Source organism: Astatotilapia calliptera, chromosome 7 (genome assembly GCF_964374335.1).
Source record: "Astatotilapia calliptera chromosome 7, fAstCal68.1, whole genome shotgun sequence".
NCBI lineage: Eukaryota > Metazoa > Chordata > Actinopteri > Cichliformes > Cichlidae > Astatotilapia > Astatotilapia calliptera.
In genome coordinates, this window is record NC_137428.1 from 22,004,700 (window position 1) to 22,027,874 (window position 23,175).

At 43.7% G+C, this 23,175-nt stretch overlaps 1 protein-coding gene and 1 long non-coding RNA gene across 2 annotated transcripts in view; both read left to right on the top strand.

Annotated features, from left to right (window-relative positions):
• Window positions 1-23,175, top strand: part of LOC145430005 (uncharacterized) — a 127,094-nt gene that overhangs the window by 58,644 nt on the left and 45,275 nt on the right. The window lies entirely within an intron of this gene.
• On the top strand, window positions 2,636-23,146 carry prag1 (PEAK1 related, kinase-activating pseudokinase 1). The gene is made up of 6 exons (XM_026173645.2): window positions 2,636-3,020; window positions 7,577-7,915; window positions 8,003-9,723; window positions 16,309-16,454; window positions 17,567-18,330; window positions 20,665-23,146. Exons 2-6 carry the CDS (start codon window positions 7,652-7,654, stop codon window positions 21,808-21,810), a joined length of 4,041 nt encoding a protein of 1,346 aa, XP_026029430.1. The 5' UTR covers window positions 2,636-3,020; window positions 7,577-7,651; the 3' UTR covers window positions 21,811-23,146.

Below are 23,175 nucleotides of genomic sequence, written 5' to 3' on the forward strand. Positions count from 1 at the left end.
AATTTATAGCATCATTGTAAAAGTTAAGCAGCTAAAAATGCTTTATAGAGCACACTGTACTCAATCCCAACAACAAGCTCATAGCACATTTCGGTTATCAGTCATAAGGAATTTATTGTACATTTCATTAGTATACTAGACAGTATAGTATAGTAGACATAGTGTATTTAGTGGAAATAACAGAAGACTCTATACAGTCATGCAAAGAAAATGCTTTATACAGACGAAGGTCACTCATATCCTGTTTCTATAGGAATTAAGAAGGTAAGTCACAGCCAGGTGCTGCTAATAAATACACTTAACTGATTATCAGCTGGTGTAGGCGCCTCTGTAAGAGCAGAGGTTTTGGCAGTTTGCTAGTCTGAAGGTTTCAGGAGTGTGTAAACACAATGCTACAATATCCCTAGAAGTGGATGTCCCAGCAAATTTACCTCAAGGTAAGAGAATGCAATTATCAGAGAAACAAGAAAAAAAACATCTCAGGTATTAGTTATCATGTTAAATATTAAAGTTCACAACAGCGCAATTAGAAAAAAGACTGAACAAGTTTGACAAGTTTGGAAGAATTGCCAGGAGCAAGTTTCTCCAAAAAGAGCGTTGCAGCACATCATAGGTTTACAAAGCTGCATCGGAACAAACCTGGCTGAAACTGGGTCACACAGCAGGACAATGATCCCAGCGCATCAGCAGCTTTACAGCAGAAAAGAATCAAGGTGTTGCAATGGCCCAGTCAAAGTCCTGACTCCAAACTGGTTGAAATGCTGTAGCCAGGCCTTGAATAAAAGCCCTTAAACTTCAATAAACTGATGCAATTTTGGAAATAGCGAGCCAAAATTCCTCCGCAGCGATGTGAGAGACTGATAAAGTCACACAGAAAACAATTGCTTCAAGCTGCCTCAAGCTCCTGAGTCATGATGTGTACTGTTTTTCACTGGGCGCCCTGCTACTCAAGGAGCCACACCCCTTAGTGATGCTTATCATTAAAACTTAGTGAGTTATAAGTAAATGAACCCCTAACAAAGGGGATAATATGCTGTAGAAACCAACACTTTTTTGTAGCAGGCTGCAAACATGTTAATTCCTGTTGTAAAGTTGGGCATTTTAACACAGTAGTCTCAGGGAGAATGACTTCCTTTTGGGACCTGCCTCATGTGGTGATTAAAGGAACTCCAATTATCCTCATCCTTTTTTTGGTACATCTGCTTGACTTTTAAGAGGTTTCTGCTTGGATATAACATGAATTAGGAAGAATTGAGTGAAATCACATTTCCCCACACACTTGTTATTCAGACATTCGGTGTGGAAAACTTCTTGTAGTAATGCAGTGTTTCCGAGCGGTCCTATCCGTCTGCTGTGTTCCTCTCATTTGGATGTTCCCACAGTATCTCAGTTTTATATGACAGCCTTTCCTCCTGTGACTTTGCAAAATGACACTGCATGAAGCTAATGAAGATTCTCAGCACAGATACACTTCAGTACAGGAACAACACGTACCACCTCCTGTACGAATTTCATATAACAAAAGAAAAAACCTATACATTTTCCGTGCAATGCATTGTTGCCTGGGCTATGTCGAATAGCTGAATGTGCCTAGAAGCTTCTCACACATCATCCAGCGCTCTTATGCAACGCACCAATCTGAATTACCCCATTAGCAGAATTATCACATGTGCTGTGCTGCCAAAAATAGATGAAATGCAACAAACTCTTAATCCTCTTGAGAGGATTGCAACTCTTTCCAAATTCAACAGGTGGTCTTGTAAAAGATATCCCTTTTCCTGGATCCAGTCTCCACTCTGCCACTTATGCTGATTGTCTTAGCTCTGCTATAAATCTTTGGTGAGTTTCAGGATACTGCGAGGGTCTGTGTCCAATCAATTCATATTCATGGATGTGTTCTTCACAGGCAATAGATCAGATCAATGGGATACTTGGATTTGAGGCTTGACAGATTGAGTACTGTTTTTTCTTAGATTTTTCAAGGAGCCATCAGAGTCTGTCTCCTTTGCTGTATTTATGTCCTACTACAGAAAACCAACATTAAATCTTCAAAAAACTAATTCTGGTGTTGTTTTAAACAGTACTTTCTTTTTAAATTAGTCAGGAGACAAGTGTTATTGCTCGTTTCAATGTCATTTCTTGATAAGATGTTAGAAGACACACTCAGTTAAAAGGTTAATCTCTATGGCTGAGTTCATCCACACTGACTGTGTTTGTCAGTCCCTGAGCTATGCTGCCAGTAATGGAAATCAGCAGGGGTCCAGCCAGGCTCAGTAGCAGCAGCAGTGTTTTTCTATTACTCTGTCACCGTGATGAACAGAAGCAGGCACAGTCCTGGGGGTAGCAGAGGAAAAGAGAGGGGGGGCAACAGAACTCCAGAGAAGCTTGTGTTGATCCACACTCTCTTTGCTTCAAAGGATCTCTTGATCCAGTCTCGGGGCTTTCTGAATAAACTTGCACAAGCCAGTGGCCCTTGGAGCCATGAAGTAGTGACCATCGTTTGTAGCCTGAAGCTTAAAGTTTAAGATTAGGAAAAGTTGGGCTGTGTATTTTTAATAAATAAAACGTATATGTGTGTGTGTGTGTGTGTGTGTGTGTGTGTGTGTGTGTGTGTGTGTGTGTGTGTGTGTGTGTGTGTGTGTGTATTCTGTAAGCCAGCAGGAGTGTGGCCACTGGGCCGACTGCATAGCAGGCAGGCAGGCAGCAGGCAGGCTGGTTGGTTAGGAGCTCCTCCCACCTCCTTGTGCTCTCCCCCACGTTGCTGCAGAGGGCTGCGCTCCAGCACTCCACCTCTGCACAGTGCAACAGCAGCAGCACCAGCATGCCTGGCTGGAGCCGAAAACAGCCCGCAGCAGCGCACAGTCTCCTGCGTCTTTAACCTGTGGGTGGTGGAATACTTGAAGACAGACGGATATCGACATCTGTGGGAATCACGAGAACATTTGCACGTGTATTCATTATTTTAGGTCTTTTTTTTTTTTAACGCTTTTGTGTTACCAGGCAGGACGAAGTCCGAGCAGGTAAGCAGTCGGCGGATAACCTTGGCTACTTCAGCATGGTTTCATTGTAGGTGCCATTTATTTCCTCCCTCCCTTTATTTCCTTTGCATAGGCGACACCTGCTTCATCTGCTGAACAAAGTTGTTTCACTTGAATTTTCTATAGGCGTGCGCGTTGTATTATTCATTCAGGTAATAGATTTTTTTTCTAAATAACGCAATATTCTAAGGACATCGTTTTTCTTTTACATTTAATCTTCAACAACCCATCGCCGACCAAATTTGGCATGGCGACAGCAACGTTTACCCAAATCTTCACGCACCTCATCTAAAAACAGAATCTCAGACCGAAACACGTGGGGTGTTTACCGCAAGTCGAGCGGATGTTAAAGCTGATGCTCGCAAAATAGACCAATAATCTATCTAAGATGGGGGTTTAGAAGAAAGTTCACAAGTTATTTTAGGGTGGCGGGGTTGGAAATACCCCCCTCGTGACTGTGGAGAAACCTGGTTGCGCCCCCAGAATGAATGAACGGGGCCGTGTGAGTGAGCAGGCGTGACAAATGTTGCCCGAAAAGGGATTTGTATTCAAAGTGAGGGACTACACACTGAGGTGACCTGCTTATCAGACTGTGACGTGAACTAGAGGTTGTCCAATTATTTTGATTATGTACGAGTGGATGTGTTTTGTTTTTGTTTTGTGTGTGTTTTTCCCCTGTTTTGTGGGCCTGTCATCCAATTAAGTGTGCGTTTGCTCGCACGGCACAGAGCAGCTCCTTAAAAAGCAGTCAGTAGGACAAGTCGGTGGATTACAGTAACCCTAGACTCGAGTAATAACCATCAGATGACCTACACTTCATAGCGACTGTCTCTGCGCTTGTTTGCTTACGCGTACATGTGCGCGCGTGTGTGTCTGTCGGGGTATGAGGTGGGGTTGGGGGGGGTGTCATGTGTGTATGTAGGTGGTTGACTCCTTGGTTATGCGCTGCTGCGTAAAGATTCAGGATTCAGACAAAGTGCATTCTCACACCCTGCTCATCAAAGGGAAAAGAACCAATTTTAGGTTCAGCGGTTGGTTATAAGGTTTAGAATCTTTGAGATTACCTTTGGATCTGTTTGAAATATCAGTGTGTGTGTGTGTGTGTGTGTGTGTGTGTGTGTGTGTGTGTGTGTGTGTGTGTGTGTGTGTGTGTGTGTGTACAAAGGTCGAAAGAAATGAGGGCGGAGGCTTGTTAAGGTTTGCACAGTCTATATGAGGTGGTGGCTCAAAACTGTAAATTCCACATCCATCCTCAAGTCATTTTTCTAGCCCCCAGCTTCTCACACGCTCATGAGATATTCTCCATAGTCTGTCTTAGAGCAGGGTGATATGGCCAAAAATATTTATCACCATATATATTTGAAAATTTGCGATAACGATATAACCGACGATATAATTGATGCGAGACAAAATACAACTCCACAACATTACTAGCGCAAAAAGACAACCTTCCATTTATTTTCACTTAAACAAGAAGCTGGTTTTTATGTACATTAAAGCTTTATAAAAATGTAACAGTGCAAATGCAAATTCCTTGCTGAAAGTTTAACCAAAAGGCATTTCCAGTAGAAATGGGCTGACATATCCTGAGCATAACCACGTATAATATGGTTATATGGTTAAAAAGAGGTGCTTTGCAACATTAAACTGCAGTGTGCAGTACGCATTTTTCGGACCATAAGGTGCACGGGATTATAAGGCACATTAAGCGAAACAAAGCAGTCAGATAAATCAAACTTTATTAAACTCATTCTTCTTGCTTCCTCCACTTCTGTACCATTGATTCATTAATGTTGAATTCTCTGCAGCTGCTCTATTCCCATGTTGTTGCAGTATATTAATGACTAACCTCGTATTGTGGATGGATTATCTCAGTTGTTCTCCTGACTGAAGTTTGGTCCGTTTACAGCATCCTGCCATGCGATTGCATTTGTCTCTAACCATGAAGAACCTTCACGTTAACTTTTATAAGTGGAAAAGTGTTAGTGTTCGTCCTCCAGCTTCACTGTTTATGTTATGCTAACATAGCTGTGTCGCTAGCGATCACGTAGCACATCATTATATACCAGCTAGCCCAACTTCAGTAACCCTACAAACGTCACTGCTGTTTAGTTTCCTGTCTTCATTTATGTTGGAAGTGATAGCAGAGCTGTACGTTTGATTTTTTTCAGAAATCTCTCAGTCAGAACATGCAATATCATGCTTAGGTAACTAGCGAAACTAGCGAGCTAACTTCCGCTAGCTTCCTGCTAACTTCTAACTCCGTTAAATGTAATAACTTTTGTTTTCATGGATGCCTGGAAGTTAAACTTTATAGTTACACCTGGTAAAGCAGCAATGCTGATCGTTTTATTAAAGATGAAAGAATTTAGACAGTTTTTAACTCTAAGTGATGCTGCAGTGTTGTTTGACCTGAAGCATACGGAGTTTAGGACCCAGATTACTCCCAGATTTAAGAGCATCTTAGTCCGACAAATATGACAATAACAACGGCTGCTTGCATGTTCTGCAAAAAAATGTGCTTTATTGTGTATCTGACGGACAAACACCAAACCAGTTCCACATCACGGAAGTTGCACCATTTTTACAAACCAATTCTGGTTCATCTGTTTCACTCAACAATCGGCCATGTGCGTATGAAAACAAAGGCACTGCGCATGCGCGTTTTACTCCCATTCTATCGCGATATTTCATTTTCCTATCGTTGCCTAACATTATACCGGTATTACCGTGAACGGTATAATATGGCCCAGCCCTAGTCTGTCTTATATCGAAGGTACTGCTTCACTTTTCAACTTCTTGTTGCTGCGTGTGAGAGCTTTTACTTTTTTACTTTTAGCAAGGGGAAGTGAGAGAAATTGAACGGTGAACTTGAGAAGGTGTGGGGAATGTAGACCACAGGGTCTATCTCTGTTAAAACAAGTAGCTCTGACCATGCCAACAAGAGCCAAAATAACCAAAACCGTGTGCAGCTTCATTTGTGTCCCAGTGTTGCTGTGCAAATGCAGACACGAGTGCCAGAAGTGGTCTCAGGTGAAAATCCTGCGTGGACGATTGCGACTCTCTTAGCAGAGACTAAAGTTGACTGGCAGCAGGTCTGTGCACTCGAGAACCAGTGGCCCAATAATCCCTTGCGCCTCTGATCAGTCATCTATCCGCATGACTCATGCACGAGGCTGTAAGATGTTGGCCAAGCTGCAGTTTCCTCTGTTGTCGCAGGAACGGTAAAACAAACAGTGAGCTAGCGGATGCCTTCCTGCATGAACTGAGTCAGACAGAACAAAGAAAAATGTAAACATGCATCTTATCTTTGCCAGCGGGACCACTCGTCATACCCTGTGGCATTACTGGGTCATAAAGCAAGAATTAACTGGAGTCTTAATAGGCCTAACCTCTATTAAGTATTTTTCAATCCATGGCTACGTTAATGCTTGATGTCGCTCTAATGTTTCTCTGTGATGAGTCGCAAGTTAGCTGAGAACTTTCCTCAGTCATAAGAGGAATTGTGGATCCTCCTGCCTCTTACGACTGTTTTCCAGCCGGTGCATCTTAAATAGCGAGCTAATGTGGCCGTATGTCACTGCATCACCTTGTTGAAAGGCAATTAAAGCTGTGTCAGGAGCATAAATAGAGACACACACCCCCACCCCGCTCCCGGCTGCGAGGAAACAAATGATCTCTCTGAAAAGGTGTTGATCTTCTCTCTGTCGGCCCAGTTAAACGGGGCTCAGCGAGGGAGAGGAAGGAGGTGCGTGGTTCAGTTGTGTTTGTGAGAGGTGTAGGACGCACATGTTGTTTGTGTGTTCATGTGTAGAAGAGAGAAGGGGGGTGGGGGGTCATCGTGGGTGTGAGATTCACCCTGGTGAGACTTGCGCCTTTAGACATTCCTGACATTCCGACCTCCGGGATGCTTGAGGCTCCTCCGTCTTCTGGTAGCACGCTGGGGGCTGCGGAGGGCTCCGGACGGCTTTTAAGTTGCCAGGCTCACATCGGCAAAACCCTTTGGTTGAACAGAAACCACATACCCTCTAATTTAAGAGGGCATGGGAACATGCAGTGCACGCAGGCATCAGGTCTTCTCAAGTTACATCCATGAATGACACTTGAGTCTTAACAAGTCTTCTATGGAGTCAGAGACACTTGTCAGCCTGGGCCTCCTTGTCTTTGAGTTTTTAAATAGATGCTTGAACTTTTCACTGTTTTTTTTAAAATATCTGTTAGGATTTATGGCAGAAGATCATGCATATGTTAGGTTAAAGGCAAAATTAATAAAAACAGTCTGATACCTTTTCTCCGGGCACTGCAAAAGAGATATGAGCTGTCAGACAAGAACTTAAGGGCTGGGTGAGATTTATACATCAATTTTTTTTTGTTTTGTTTTTTGGGGGTTTTTTTGGTGACAAAGACATGTGGAATTATTATTATGACTTAATGTAATCACTTTTAGGCCATATGTCTAACTCAAAAACCTGTGCTTCATTCTTCTCTCTGCCTTTTACATGCTGCCCTACGACCGACACCCCGTGTCGCAAAATCAGCCATGACAGGTCATCCTGCATCTACCAGATACTTCCAGAGCCACCTCTGACCAAACCGGATTTAGCGAACCCAAGATGTCAGCGTGCAACGACTTTGCAGAACACGTGTGGAAACCCGGCTCTTGTAAGAACTGCTTCCACCCGTTCAGCGCACACAAGACCGTTGGCTTCCGGGATGGCGGCGCACCAGCTGCGTGTTTGAAGAGCAGCCCGGGAGGTGATGAGGAAGCTTTAGTGACTGCGCCTTCACCCTACAGCAAGCCGACGATAGCTGTGAAACCTACTATGATGAGCCTCGACACCAGCGATGCTGCAGATGTCAACATGAACATTGAGCAGGTGAGCCTCTCAAATGTTTCCATTTTTTATTTATTTTTTTGTCAGCTGGATGTGTGTTTGGTAATGTGTGTTCATGTTTGTTTGTAGGAGGAAAACACAAAGAGCCCAACTGAGAGGCTGCGCCTCAAGCAGCTCTTAGACCTGTCGTCTCTTTACATTGATAACAGCGGCTGCAATAAGGCCCACAGAGACGCAGTTCTTCAGAGTCCCGACGCCAAGAAAGACTGCAACAACTGCTTCTCTTTGACTCCCTTGTCCCCCACTATCCTGCCCACTGACTCTAAGATCATCAGCAATATCTATGTTACCCAGGAGGAGGGTCGAGGTTCTCAGAGTTTAAAGAAAAATGCCAATGAAGACTCCTGCAGGCAGCAGAATAGTACATCCGCTCTCCGAACCAAAAGCACTTTTAATGGAAATGTTGTGACTACCAGGTCGAATTATCAAGAATGTCAACAGGCAGCTGTGGAGATACCCTTTTCACTGGATATTGTCCCTACTAGCCCTGCCACAGTCCACAGCAATGGTATGAGCAGTGGGAGTGCGACGGGTGTTACCACAAAGACATCCAGCACTTCTACCACTTCCTGTGTGGATGTTGCTAGCCCTAAATCTCTTTGTCACATCCTGTCCAAACAGAGCAACCTATCAGACTCCTCTTATTCTTATCGTAGCAGCACAGATTCACTTCCTGGAGGCTCAGGCTCAGGAGCAAGAAAAGACAGCTCGATGAGCCCCCAAAGCCCACCATCTATGGGTAGCCCACAGTCAACTCCCACCTTTTTCAGTGGACAGAAAAGCTCAGAGCCAATTTATGCTGAGAGCACTAAGAAAAAGCGCAAGCAGCAAGAAAACGGACTGCAATCTCAACCGGAGTCCCCAAACCAGACTGAGGAGTCCCTAAGCTCTGAGCATGACCTCTCAGGAGACAGTCAGCGGGCCACCATCACTGTAATGGCTGCTCACATGGAGGAGAACAACAGAACTTTCTACTTGAGCAGCCCGGATTCGGCTGTTAGCACCCAGTGCCACTTCAGCCCCACGGCTCGTAAAGACCAGAGCAGTCCTGCTTTCCGTTGGCCCAGCCCCAGCCACAGCATAGGCTCTCTTGCTACAGAAGTAGGCTGTGCCCCTACTCTGCACCCCAAGCCCCAGTCCAGCCCACCAATTCCTCCAAAGAGGAACACCCGCTCCCCAAAACTGGGCACCTCTAGCCTCTCATCGTCCATGTCTTCTCCAGTCCCGCTTCCTGAACTTCCCAGACTACTGACCTCCAGCCTCTCTCCGTCTGTTTCATCTCCCGTCCCTCTCACTGAACTCCCCATGCTTTTCTTCGTCTCTACTAAAGAGGTCACTGCTGAGAACCAGAGCCCAGCCCCCGAGCGATGGCACAAGCCCCACCACCACAGCTCTGGCTGGAACTGCCGCATTGAGGAAGAGGAGGAGGAGGAAGAAAGAGACCGGAAAGAGACTGAAAAGAAAAAGTTAGCCGCCAGTGCTGAGGCAACCTCTCGGGGGACAGGCGTAGTCAATGGTGCTGCTGTCTGGAAGGAGGCCAGGGACTCGAAGGCCCACAGCGGCCCCCCTCCGCTGACAGAGCCAGGCACGGCCCCCCCAGCTGCCACTAACAATGGTGCCTATCAGGGGGAAACTAAGGGCAACGGCGCAGAGGCGGAGGGCAAGCATAACGGGAGCATGCCGGCAAAGCAACCGTTGCATGGTGGCTCATCAGAGCCGCTGGCACCAGGGAAGGGAGCTACCAGCCATGACCCCAATCCACCGCCTCCCCCACCCAAGAAACTGCACAGGTAAGAATAGCAAAGCACTGTTTTTGTTTTACAGTCACACATTTGGTTGACCCTTGAACAGGACAGAGCAGCAATGCAGCAGATCTCAGAAAGATCTATGACTTTTTTTTTATTACTAAATCTGCTTTTTCAGTTAATCGTGTTGTCAAAAGCAATGGCAGAATAGCAGCAAGATGGCTGAGCCTATCTGAGGCAACGACACTGCTCCATCACTCATGTTGACCAACAAACACAAAATATCTCAGAAGGTGTTCACTAACTTTGTTCAGAGTAGCTGGAAAACATCACAGGCACGAAATCCTTTTAGCTGATCATCTAATATCCAAACATGTAACACAAACAAATGCACAACGTGGCTTAAGGACAGGGGAACTGAAATATTGTTTATTCAAAGGCAGCAGTGAAAAAGTGTGATAGATACTGCATTATATGGAGGTAAGCTGTTGACATACTGTAATACAGTTTAACTGTAACGCAGGTTTATCACATGTGGATTGCCTGTTGTAGCAAATACTTGTTCTATTGTTTTGTCTCAGTGACTTGCATTAGGATTTTTGGGACTGTGGTTTGATTATATTATTTAATTTAGCACTTATAACATCCACTTAGGCCTAATGTAATGCTCTCCACAAAGGCAGTTCTGATGCATTTATGTCATGCAAGTCACTATTCGGTGTCTGTGACCATACATATGTGCAGATACAGTATCTAACTGCAGTCATTAGTGTGAAACTCGCAGTGCCTTCTCCTTTCATAGCATCATTATTCAGCCTCCATTCTAATGCCTTGTGATCATTCAGACTCTTGCAGAATATTCCTTAATGCACGCCTTGTTCTATTCATGCTAGCAGCGTGACCTTTTTCAATTGTAATTAATGCACAAAGTACGTCTGTTAAGTAGCCCGCTGCTATGTCAAGTTACTGTAAATTTGTTTTGGCTGCACCACTGTAGACGATGAATGCAAAAAGCATTTGTAGTACTGTGGAAAACTCTTGAGTAGCCCTTCCTTTCTTTATATTTTAATAGAAAATTGGGAGAAATCTTTAAACATGCAGTGTGCACAGCAAAAACGAGCCTTATATAAAAGATTTCTAACAAGCGTGAAAGCCAATATTTATTCATTAACACAGCCTGAACTCTCTTAGGCACGAAAGTAGTCTTCAGGAATAGTTCTCTGGGCTTCCTGGAAGACTGTCGAAGCTCTTCTTTGGATGTTGGTGGCATTTTACTGTATTGTGGTTGGGATCTTTGTCAGTCAGATGCTAGTGGGTCCAAATCTGATGGCATTTTTCTGTGTTCATAATTCCATCAGTTTTGACAAGATCTACAACACCCCTGGCTGAAATGCATGCTCGAACCATGACAGAGCCTCCACCATGTTTTTACAGATGACTGTAGCCAGTCACTGTTCTGCATCTCTCCTTATGTCCTTGGTACATATTGACAGTGGTTTGAATCGGAATTTTCACATTTGGATTAGTCGCTCCAAGACCTGATTTTCAGTCAAATTCTTATGTAAAGTGACATACCTCCACCTTTTTCCCCAATTTCCTTCTGCATGAATGGCTTCTTGACAGCCACCTGTCCACTAAAATTATTTCTGATGAGGCTTTAGTGAACAGTTCTTTGGATCAACTAAAGGCTCAAATACATCTCTCAGCTCCTTTTCAGGACCGTAATAGATTTTTCTCACTCTTTAAAGACATGAGTTTCAGGTGCTGTTCAGATATTTTAAGGACACACTGCACCACATGCTGAGAAGTGCCAAATTCAAGCTGATAGCTCTCTGGGAATCACTTTGTTGGTGCGAAAAATACTATTGTATGTCTGTCAAAATGTGTTATTTTTGTGAGTTTCATAGATTCAATCAGCTAAAGGAATGGAAACAAATTATGTCTGTAACAAAGATCCAATTTAAAATGGGCCCCCTGGTCAGTTTTCTCTTATATGTAAAAACAACACTGGTTCACATCCTTTGTGTTAAGAGCTTTTTTCATCCTTCAGTGATTCATAAGTCCGTGTTAAGAGGTTCAATAAACAAAACCCAAAAAAAAGCATTACTCAGAAAATGGGCAGATGCAAGGACTAGACTAAATATGATTTTTTTTTTTAAAGCAGCCACTATCCAAAGAAAAACTTTGAAAAACTTCAGAAAGCCCAGAGAACTATTGCTCAAGACCACTTAAAAAACATTCCAAGAAAATCTGACTTCTTTGAAGAAAAATATAAAGAAATGAGACCAGAGGTGAAATTTTCACAGTACTGTGTGTTTGTTTGTTTGTTTGTGTGTACGATATTTCTGCTGAAGTCCACATGCTGGTCATTTGTGTGGCTTGATAATCACGTTTTATTACATCATGTGCTATATATGCAAAATGATGAATGCTCCTCTTTGCACACTCCTGGTTTTACCAGTCATATGTAAGCTATAAAAAAATGCACAGTTGCCTTAAACTGAAGTTGCGTGAGTCTAAGAATACATTGTGCTGTCTGAGTCAGTTTTCCAAACAAGAAAAAGAGAAGAGGCTCTGTGTTGAAGTTATTAGAGCATCAAATGAACCCCCTCCCCCCTTAAAATAAACTTTGCTTTGTCTATAACAGTGCAATGAGGTGCAAGCCACACACACACAATGTGACTTCCCCTACGTAAGCACGCGTTTTCTCATCTTGAGCTAGATTCGGCCAAAGCTCAGAAGACGACACAGACCGCTGATCACATTTCAGTGGGGCTTTATGTTTGTGGTAATTCTAGGAAGGAACCGTTTTTGCTGTTATGACATTGCCAACATTCTGCGCTGATAAAAAAAACCTTGTTGGGACACATGTGGGAACACGCCTTTACCCAGTCAGTGACAGCTCTCGCTTTGTGGCATTCCAAGTTTATCAGTGGGTTTAATGTGTTTAAGCAGTAAGCGACCCTGGTCACTACTGGAGACACAGTACTGGAGAGTAGTTCCACATTCCCGACTCAAAGACATGAGTACACGTCCCCTTTGAAGGAGCATTTTAAAGTTCTGAATCATTTAAAATCCACAGATGGTTTAAAATAATCTGGCTCTCAGAGCCTTTGATCATGGCATAAAACACCAGATTTTGCTCTTTAATTCCATGTAACAGGTCATCCAATGGATTATATGTCGGGTCAGGCCTAGGAGGTGTTCGCTTTTGTGCATGTGCCTACGTCATGGATGAGTGTGCATGATTAAGTAGCCTACTCCTTAACAAGGAAGGCGTGTCAACTGGTGTGTAAATGTTGCCAAAGAGGGAGGGGCTTTAGTGAACAGATTGCTGCCCCCCGGGGCAACTCCCAAACTGTTCCAGCCTGGCGATCAGTTGCCACAGATAGAAGTAGATTTTATAGATCAGCATTGTGGACTCAACTTGACTTGGGTTTGAATTGGCTTCGCTCTGTGATCTGCTATTCCGAGATTTGCTGCCCCTCCCTGCACAAAGCCTTCCTGATCCCCTTTCTGCTGCACAACAGATAGCATCTTGTTGCAGTCTGGCAGACTTGAAGGCTTTTCTAAAGTGAACTCGTAGGTGAATGAAATTAGAAATGTGGGCGCTTTAACTCCCCGCATCTAATGGATGCTGTTGCTTTTCTTGTGAGACACTTTAAATACACACATTACTCGTGTGGCACCAGGGTTGTGTTACCTACACACGCCGTGGCTCTAGGGAGCCGCTAGCATGATCCAGGGGCATTTTGTACCAACCGGCCCAGCAAGGACCTCAGCATGAGGTAGGCACCTGACGACAAATTATTCTCCTGCATCACCAGTGAGACACAAAATCGGACTGCTATGTCATTAGGCTGGTGAAGAGTTTGTGTTTCAGGTTGCTTTTCTCTCTCTTTCTTTCCCCCCACATCTCCATCAGATGCCAAAATTTAGATGTAGCATTGCATGTGGTCAAATTTGTTTCCTTCCTCTTTTACAAACTGCCATTTGCTCTTCTTCTAATCTCATGTAATGTTTTTCCACTTTCTTGATCTAATTCTCTGTTTTAACAAGTCTCGCTGGTACAGTAGAAAGAAGTGGTAAGATGAAAAGCTTGATAGTTCTAATAGATTTTACATTCTTAGACAGGAGGAGCGACAGAGTTGCATTTCAAAGATTGTTTTGGGGGTTTTTTTTAAACACGTGAGCTGAGCGGCGGTGAATAAGAAAAGGGGGGAAAAGGCTGACAAATGATGACAAGGTAGGCCTGGAGCAGTCTGCAAGAGATAGCAAGGATTTGTGTCAAACATTAATGGATCTTTGGTTTATAAAACTGTACAGCCTTGGTAACTGTCCTACAGTCTTTGGAGGCAAACAATGTGTCTCTTTATTCTCTGTTGGAACATGTAGAGGTTGCACAACAGGCGGGAGAAAATATAACCCTGTGTAACAGAAATGCAATATACAGCTTTTTACCTCCTGTGAGTCTTTATATTAAAGGAGGACATGAGATATTTATATTGTCCATAATATCACAGAGATAGAGTTCAATCCGTTCCTCTCTGGCAGAGACTCATAAAAACTAACACTGCAAGCTTTGCGGGGATTGTGTTCATTGCATGGTGTGTCTGCTACCACCTCTGCTTCCTGCAGCATACATAAAGGAGGGACGGTGTATTATGAATTAATCGGGTGTATTCTTAATACTCTTTAACCAGCTAAGCCCGTGACTAAAAGATTACATCTCTACATGAAATGGCCCTGAAAATCCAAGTATATTTGTACATGGGTGAGCATGTGACCTTTTGCACGTAAACATACAAAGCGTATGCATGCTTTCGCTCCCACTGCATCATTTTATGTGATTACCACAAAGAACGTCCTAAGTAAGAGTCGGGAAGTGAAATCAGTTCAATTAGGCTAACCTACAACAACAACAACAACACTGCTGCAGTTTGGTTTATGTCTCATTTTACACTGTTACACTGCTATCTCTAGCTAGTTGGCTGCAACGCCAGTCCGATTCACTGGGGCAATAAGAGAATCTCAAGTAAGCTTTGTTTTTTGCTGGAAAGCTGATCAGATCTACTCAGAGGAAATGAGAAACCAAGGTTATTAATAGATGTTTAGTCTAAAATCAGACATTCTAGTCACGGTGATCTTGGAAAAAATGTTGTCTTTTGGTGCATAATGTGCATTTTATACAACACTGTATAAAGTGTGTGTGTGTGGGGGGCTTTTAAATTAAATTAAATTCAAACTGCAGATACCAAGTGTTCACAGCAATAAAAATCTTCACTTGAAACATTTATGTGCATTTAATGGAACAAACAATAATGAGGACAAATATTGTACCACCCTAAACGCTTGTATCTCCTTCCTTGCGTGCCTCTCCTAAAGAAGCTTGCTTATCCATGCTCATCCTCCAGTATAAATCAGTGCCATTATTTTTTTTCACATAGGAAAATCTCATGTTTTGGATACAAATCGGAGAGATCTAGACCGAGACATGCACGGGCGCAGACATGCACATTCGCTCATAATCCCTGCGCTCATTACCATTTCTCCTGCGCCTCAGCGTTTCCACTGCCTTTCATCATGGCCTCTTTTGTCTGTAAAATGATAGCGAATCCTTTAGCTAACTACCAACAGAGAATACCTAACCCTTTGTCTCCCCCCTGTGCTTCTCTCCTCTGCTCCTCTGTTTTTTCTCCTAATTTATGGTGGAACTGAAGTCAGGGGCCGGCAGATAAATGGATAGAGGAGTCATTTTGTGACGGAGGAGAGGACGGAGAGGGGCAGATGAAGGGGAGGGATGGGACCCTGCTTCCCTGAGCCATTAGCAGCTGTAATGAGAAGAGCGAATAGCTGTCAGTCACCCTAATTGGTCAAATTTATTAGAAAGTGTTCATGAACAGTTTTCACTAGCATTATAAGATGCAGTCACGATGGTTAGATGGTCAGGTAATCAGGCAAATGGACAGGAGGAACTTTGGTTGTACTTTGTGCTTAAATTTGTAGCCTTTAGTTGAAGCTATATTTGGGAACCATAGTGCAGTTTTTAAAAAGATTATAAAAAACCAGAGAGGTCCTCGCATTTATTCTTCTTTTACAGATTTTACTCGTTAATGTAACTCTGAGTCCCTAGCCACAAGCATAAATTAGGAAAATGCAACTAAATGTAGGGAAATCCAGTTTGCACCTATGCTCTTATTGCCACTTGTGGACACAGAGGGGCTAACGCTCAGCAGCAGTTGCTCAGTCTCACTTTTAGATTCCGATGTGATTGGCAGTACATTTTTCATCAAGGCTTGTTTATTGCAATTATGAGGCAACGTTGAATCAGGAAGCGTTGCACTCCTAACAAAGAAGTGAAACTTGACATGACTTATTCATCGTTTCATCTGAAATGATGTCGTCCTTCCCGCAGGTTTATTAATTGCATGGTGCAGGCGTAAAACAAGCAAGAGGAAGAGGGATGGTTCCACATTTACAAACGGGCATGCAAGAAAAATGCCCATTTCTGCTGCAGATCAGCAGATTGTCTGCCTCGAGACACTGCACCGGGCCCTGTTGTAGAAAAGTAAATGGTAAAAAATCAAGTTGTGTAACATTATCTCTGCTTTTTTGTTTTCTCTATGACAGAGTGGGTAGGATGAGTGGCAGCAACATGGAGATGGACCGCTGTGGCCAACATGGGTCAGTAGAGAGCCCTACCTCGTCTCTACGGGGCCTGAGCAACTCCAGCCTCCCAATGGCCTCCACTGACAACCTGGCTGCAACTGACACTGGTAAGCAGCTCATACTGAATCAGTTAATAAAAATAATAATAGCAGTAATAAACATTCGTGTAATCCAACTGAAACGAGCATGACATATCTACATGGCAATGTCAGTGAATTTTCTGACATGTACACTTGGGTATCCGTGGAAGTTGTTTTGCTCTTTTATGACTGCGAACCATAAAGGTGCACTTTGTTCAGAGTTAACCTGAGCAGCAACATCGAAACAAGGAAAGGAAGCTCTGCAGGGATTTACAGTTAGTGGCTGTCAGCTTGTCCCTGGTTCCTTTTTTCGCATGCAGTGCACATGCAGTTTGTTGTAACGGGTTCATTAGTTCACGTTTTTCACGGTCTTCTAGCCTGAGACATGGCTCAGAATGAGAGGCATCTGTCCTCGCGTTGGAAACTGTCGTCATCCTTCACGTATCAGCTTTAAACCTCGGTGGCACTCAGACACTTGTAATTGCTGCAACTTCCTGAGCAATGTTGTTTGAAGAGATAATTATGGACTCTGATAACGAGGGGAAAAAGGGCTCGGCTACATCCTAGAGCCACCCCCCACCCACCTTTACTGTCCACCCCCCCTTGCGAAAGCAGTTCTTGAAGACTGCACCGCACAATTATCTAAATATCTTCAGTCTTCTCTGGTGTAATGTCAGGTTCCAAGTTTAAGTCTTTAATTGATAAATGGTTCATAACTGGGTGGAAGATGTTTTGACTGTCACCATGGACCCTGGATTGTGGAAAATTTCCAGTTCTTCTGTAGAAACAAGGTATGTCTTTATATTATAGCCGAGCAGTGCGCAGTGACATGAGGGGCGTAGTAGATAAATCAGATTTGCAGCTGTCACCTGGGAATATTCTATCAGGGAATCCTGTTAAGGAAAATTAACTTAGAAGGACGCACAGACACAAAGGATACACTGTGTGAATCCACAAAGGCAGGAAAACGAAAGTCTGCCAAGAGACATTTCTCTCTGTTTGTGTCTGTATTAGTTTGTGTGCATGTGGAAGCCTGTAATTCCCAAGTTGACACAGTTTGTGTTTCATTGGTTATGTCTGTGAGTTTGGTTTTAATTTAATTGGTAGACCTGCTAACGTCTTTTTTTCTTCTTCCATAGGTTCTCAGGATGCTACACGAATGTCTTGTTCTTCTCCGTTTCCTAGAAGCCCAGTGGCTTCAGCTCCAGGTTCTCCTAACCCTCCCTCCATTACCAGCCCGAGTAAGCAGCCGCCTCCACTCCCAGAGAAAAAAATGGCCAGCCGCACCGTGTCCGCTCCCGACGGAAACGGAAAGCCTTTCGTTCGAGCGTACCCGCGCCTCCCGTTTACCGGCTCAGAGAGCAATGTGTGCCGGACCGCTGATGCCAGCTCCCGTTCCAGTTTGCCATCCAGCCCCGTTGATCCACGGCCCATTTTCTCCTCCAGTGAGTCTCTAGAACGTTGTCACGCCCCCCTGGGACGAGCCTTGAGGTCCAGGACGCTGGACGAGCCGGTCAAGACTCATGGTCGGCTGGGCGTGCACTGCCGAAGCAGCATCACTTGCTTATCTTCTCCTCAGCTCAGCGTGCCGTTCTCAGCTGCAGAACCAGGTTCAGCGCCAAACTTCGGCTCGAGCCTGCAGCTCCAGACCCTTCTGAGCAACATCGACAGTAGAGAAGGAGTGTACTCAAAACTGGGCGGGCTTTATGCTGAGTCTCTGCGGCGCCTGGCTCTAAAATGTGAAGATCACTTCACTCGCTCACAGAAGAACCCGCTGAGGTTTGAAGAGAGCAACTGGTCTCTGTTCAGGCTCACGTCTAGCAAGCCCAGCTGCAATGCAGGAGACGCTGTATACTACTCTGCCGCCTGTGCCTTAGACCCCAGCAGCTCCTACGCTGTAAAGGTAATCCCTAAATACTGAGCTTCATTTGCAAGTGAGAGATGTTTTACTTTCCAGGCACGCAACACACTCTGTGAGCACTTTATCAGAATTAACCCAAAAAGACTAACTGGGCAACCGAATGAACAACTAGCTTTTTGTTTGTTGTTGTGAGCACCCAAGCACTTTTTCTGCAAAACAGGGAAAGGGTGGCAGGTGTGCAACCTGTTATGCTTCCTGTCACTACTTCAAAATAAAAGCCTCAGTGCCGTTTTCTACACACCTAACATGAAAAAGCAGTAGTTCAGTTAGATTGTCAGTAACTGAACACAGCTTTGATGCACTGTTTGGAGAGTAAACGATAAATAGGGAGGTACTAAAAAATAAAAATGTAAATAACAGTTACCTCTGACTTCTTTTGAAGTGGGTTCTCATTAAAATGGGATTGTAGGATCATCAATACAGTACAGTTTACAGTATTCATATTATTAATAATATCCTACATAGTTTAAACAAGTGGTTGCCAATGTTTTTCATTGGATCCCCTAACATACTTCGAAACTATTTTAATATAACATGTTTTATCTTTAAATATATATTCAGCAGAATTCATTTCAAACTGGTTTGGGCTACTTTTGGATGCCCCCAACCGGTCAAGGCAGATGGCTTCTAAAACTGGTTCTCCTGGAGGTTTCTTCCTGTTTTTCCTTCTAGCTGTTGCCAAGTGCTTACTCATAGGTGGTCGTTTGATTGTTGGGGGTTTGCAATAGGCTAATAGTAAAGTTTATCTTTCAGCATAAAGCACCTTGAGGGGACTGTTGTTGTGATACTTTTAGCAGCACTCTATTTATCAAATATTAATATCAAAGGATGGTGTCACCAACTCTACCCATTTATCCAGTATATGCCCTGTTAACACTTTCAACTTTACCTAGCTAGTCAGCTGCTAATCCATATTGCTAGCTAACGATTCACTGCTAGCCATGTTTCAGAACAACAGTTTGCAAATGTATTCATAAATCAGTTTGATTTGAAATATTAACTAGTAGTTTCAACTCTTGGCCAAACATTAGCAAGCTGTATCTTTATCACTTGGATAGTTACTCATTCATTTTAATCACTTACACATTTTTTGGCTGCCATTTTTTTTTTACTGCTTATCCATTACTTTTAGCGAAGTGTAAACTTTAAACTTTGACCACCTATTGTACTTGTATTCTTGGTTTTCATATAATGTACTTGGATTTGCAAGGCTAACATTTAAATGAAATGGAAAATTTTAAGGAAAACATTTGTTGTTAAAACTGTGCAGAAGATAACCTGCAAGTGTATAGTAACAGAGTCGGGGACTTTGCTTGCTCGTAACTGTCAGTTCCAGTTGAGAGAAGTGAAAACTTACAGTTGTCTGAGGTACAGTTGACCTAGTGGGTGTTGAACTTTTAAGCAGGTACTTGACAGTTTGAGGACAGGATGAGGAGCTTAAAACTGGGCAGCAGTCTTATTTGTTCTAAGGCTGCAGATGGGATAGCCCCACTACAGCGCAAACCTTAAAGGCATGTAATGCAAATAACGAGGAAGGAGGGTGTGGGTGATGTGATCTTTGCCCGAAAGTCATTAGTGCTGTACAATGTAGCAGCTGTTTGTATTGTGTGTTTTGCCACAGCCTGGGTGCCCAGACTCTTGCTTAATATCTCTGGGCTGATTAATCTTTACATTCCAGGCAGGGTTTACAGTCCAGACAAACCCTTTCTGTTGTCCAAAGCCAAGACAAACTTACTTAGAAGACACTCATCCCTGTGCTAACGATAATTTTGTACATTTAAGCAAAGTCAGTACAAAAAGTCAGCATGCTTTTTTACATGTAATGCTGTTTACTGTATTGCCACCTAAACCTTCTCACTAAGACGAGATCATTATTTTTGGGGGGAAAAAACCAGTCCCATCAAAGACTTAAAATAAATGTAATTTAATGGGAGGTGTTGTTTAAAAAATTTGATGTAATATTTCACACAGACCAGTTTGAGAATGGACACTGGAGGGCTGTAGTAGTTTATTTTCATCCCAACAGAATCTGGTACTGCTATCAACTTGCCAAACTGTGGTATAAAAAGTATTTTTGAGAAAGCTTTTCAGCTGAGGCTTGAGCTTACATGTCCATCAGGGGTGCTGATTTCACATGAATAGGAACAGGAACTGAATTAGCACTGACCTTGGAACTTAACTAACAAGAATTCCTTTCTTATGTTTCTTGGCTCCACTCCCTTCCCGTCTCTGGAATTTTCCCTCCCTCCCTCTTTGTCCCTTTCTTCTTTTCTGCTTCACCCCTTTCTCCCTTCCTTTGTGTACATACCTCTGCAGATCTGCAAGAGTTCAAGCATTGAAGCCAAACAGGGCCATCTCTACGGCCTGTCAGTGCAGCAGAGCATGCCTCCTCACTTCAACCTTCAGCAGGACTGTGGTCACTTCCTCGCCTGTGTCCCCCAGAGCATGTTGCCTTCTGATGAAGTCTCCCAGCCAACCACACCTGCTTCGCCACTGCCTCAGTCTATGCAGGGCCAGCCGGAAGACAGAGAGCGAGTGGTGGTCATCACACCTGAGATCCCTCAGCAGACGGCAGCTGACTTTGTTCGGGAGTGGGAGGCATTCCACAAAGCTCAGCCAGAGGTCTACGAGCGTCGCATATGCTTCCTCCTCCTACAACTCTGCAATGGCCTAGAGCACTTGAAAGAGCATGGGGTCACGCACCGTGACCTCTGCCTAGAAAATTTGTTGTTGGTACCTCATCAGCGCAGGCCCGCTCTGTTCGCTCCACAGACTGAAAACAGCTCCAGTAATGGTTCAAGCGGTGCAGAGGCTCAGCGTCACCTTCCCCGGCTCCTGATCAGTAACTACGCAAAGGCCAAGCGTCGCTCCTCGGAGGATGCCGTGTCAACCAACGTGGACCCTCGCATCAAACGTGACCACGCCAGGCTGGCGCCTGAGATCCTCTCAGCAGCCCAGTACCGCAAATTTGATGAGTTCCAGGTGGGCATCCTGATCTATGAGCTCCTCCACCAGCCAAACCCGTTCGAGGTCAGTCCAGCACTGAAGGAACAAGACTACCGCTGTGAGGACTTGCCTCCAATCCCCTCTGTCTCCCTCTATTCAGCTGGCCTCCAGAGGCTGGCCCAGCTCCTTCTCCAACCTGACCCCATCAAACGCATCCACATCCAGGAGGCCAAGCGTATATTGCAGAGCTTGCTCTGGGGACCGAGGAAGGACCTCATGGATCAGCAGTGGGAGAGACAAGGACAAGGGGGAAACTTTGTCGATGGATCCCGACACGAGGGTCTCCTTAATTGGCTCGACGTGAAAAGGGCGCTGCTGATGATGAAGTTTGCCGAGCGCTCGCTGGAGCCAGAGAGGAACGCAGAGCTGGAGGACTGGCTGTGCTGTCAGTACTTCTCCTCAGCTCACCCTCTGTCCCTCTGCCATACAGCTGAACTGCTCTACTCACTAAAGTGAAAGCTCACCTTATGGGTTAAAAATCCATGTGGGCGAAAACATAGTTATATGCGACTGTAGGTGCAAGAGAGACCAATGATGTCAAAGAATGGGATAAGGAGGCACAATCCTCTGGAGAAAACCCGCACCCGTGTATTCGATCGACTTCATGCACGAGATCCATGCGTCAAACTAGCCGTCCAGTCTGAACTTTTTTTTAAATTTATACCAACAGTATCCTGCGACAGTGAGCTTAGTATAAAAAAGACCTGTGAACACACCACTGATTTTGTAATAATCAGAAAGATTCTCATGACAACTAGAATCTGTTTTCATTTTCTCTCGCGCTCCCGGTGGATGCATCAGGGGGGGGAAAAGAACATGGACAGTATTCATAATAATACACTTACCAAAGTTCATGTTTGGCACTGTGTTTTGTGTATTTATTATATGTCAGTGGAGACATTTATACGCGCTGACGACAGGATAGCAATTCATAACCTAATTCTGTGTCAGTAATGCTGTGTCGCAGCTAACTTTGTCTACATGTAACCTGTACGGCTAATTTCTCTGCTAATGGAAATGTGAGGTCACCTGCAGGCTTTACCGTATTGCACCTTTTACTCTCATGTTTTTTGTCATGGGCACATAGTGCTGTATTGCAGAATTACTGCAGGATTATCCTTTTTTTTTTCTTTTTATTCTGTGTATACTTGGAAATGATCAACACAGCCTTTTGGAAAAAAATACTACTACTGTTCTACTACATGCAGTTTTTTCCTTCCTTCGCTCAATTTTATTATATATTTAAATGTTTGTTGACATTTGTCACAGTGCCTTTTGTTCTTTTGTATTTGTTACAGTGACTCGAGCCTAATGTAAATACTCCCCACCATTTGTCCTTTGTGAAACTGGCCTTTCACAGGAACAATGTTTTCTTTTCTTTTCTTTTTTTTGGGGGTTTTGTACAGATGATAATAGAAGTGAATGGGCCCAAGCAGGTCTTAAAAAGCCATGAATATGAGCAGTAGTTAAAAAAACAAGATGATATTTATGATTTAAGTTGTTATCTTGTAGTAGTCACTGGAATTTCTGTTTATTTCCATGATATTCAGCAGCAGCTGGGCTTTTTTATGTGTCATGAAAGCTTCAAGTTATAAATTATATTAAAACAAAAAGTGTGGCAACACATTAACAGCCTGCACGCAGGTTTTTATTCATGACCGACTGTTTCTAATGTGGAAGAAAAGTAAAACACGCCCTGAACTCACGACTAATGCATTATTGATTGGAATTATTTTGTGTGTGTGCCTCTTATTTGCATCTATCAATAAACTGCATATATTTTCTCACTGCAGGATGTGGTGTGTTGAGGTAGTTTTTTTC

What these genes read in the sequence shown, in the direction of transcription:
- prag1 (XM_026173645.2), top strand. Translation starts at nt 7,652, where the DNA reads ATGTCAGCGTGCAACGACTTTGCAGAACACGTGTGGAAACCCGGCTCT. An exon ending in TCAACATGAACATTGAGCAG is followed by an intron (nt 7,916 to 8,002) that starts GTGAGCCTCTCA and finishes GTTTGTTTGTAG; the next exon opens with GAGGAAAACACAAAGAGCCC. An exon ending in CCACCCAAGAAACTGCACAG is followed by an intron (nt 9,724 to 16,308) that starts GTAAGAATAGCA and finishes TCTCTATGACAG; the next exon opens with AGTGGGTAGGATGAGTGGCA.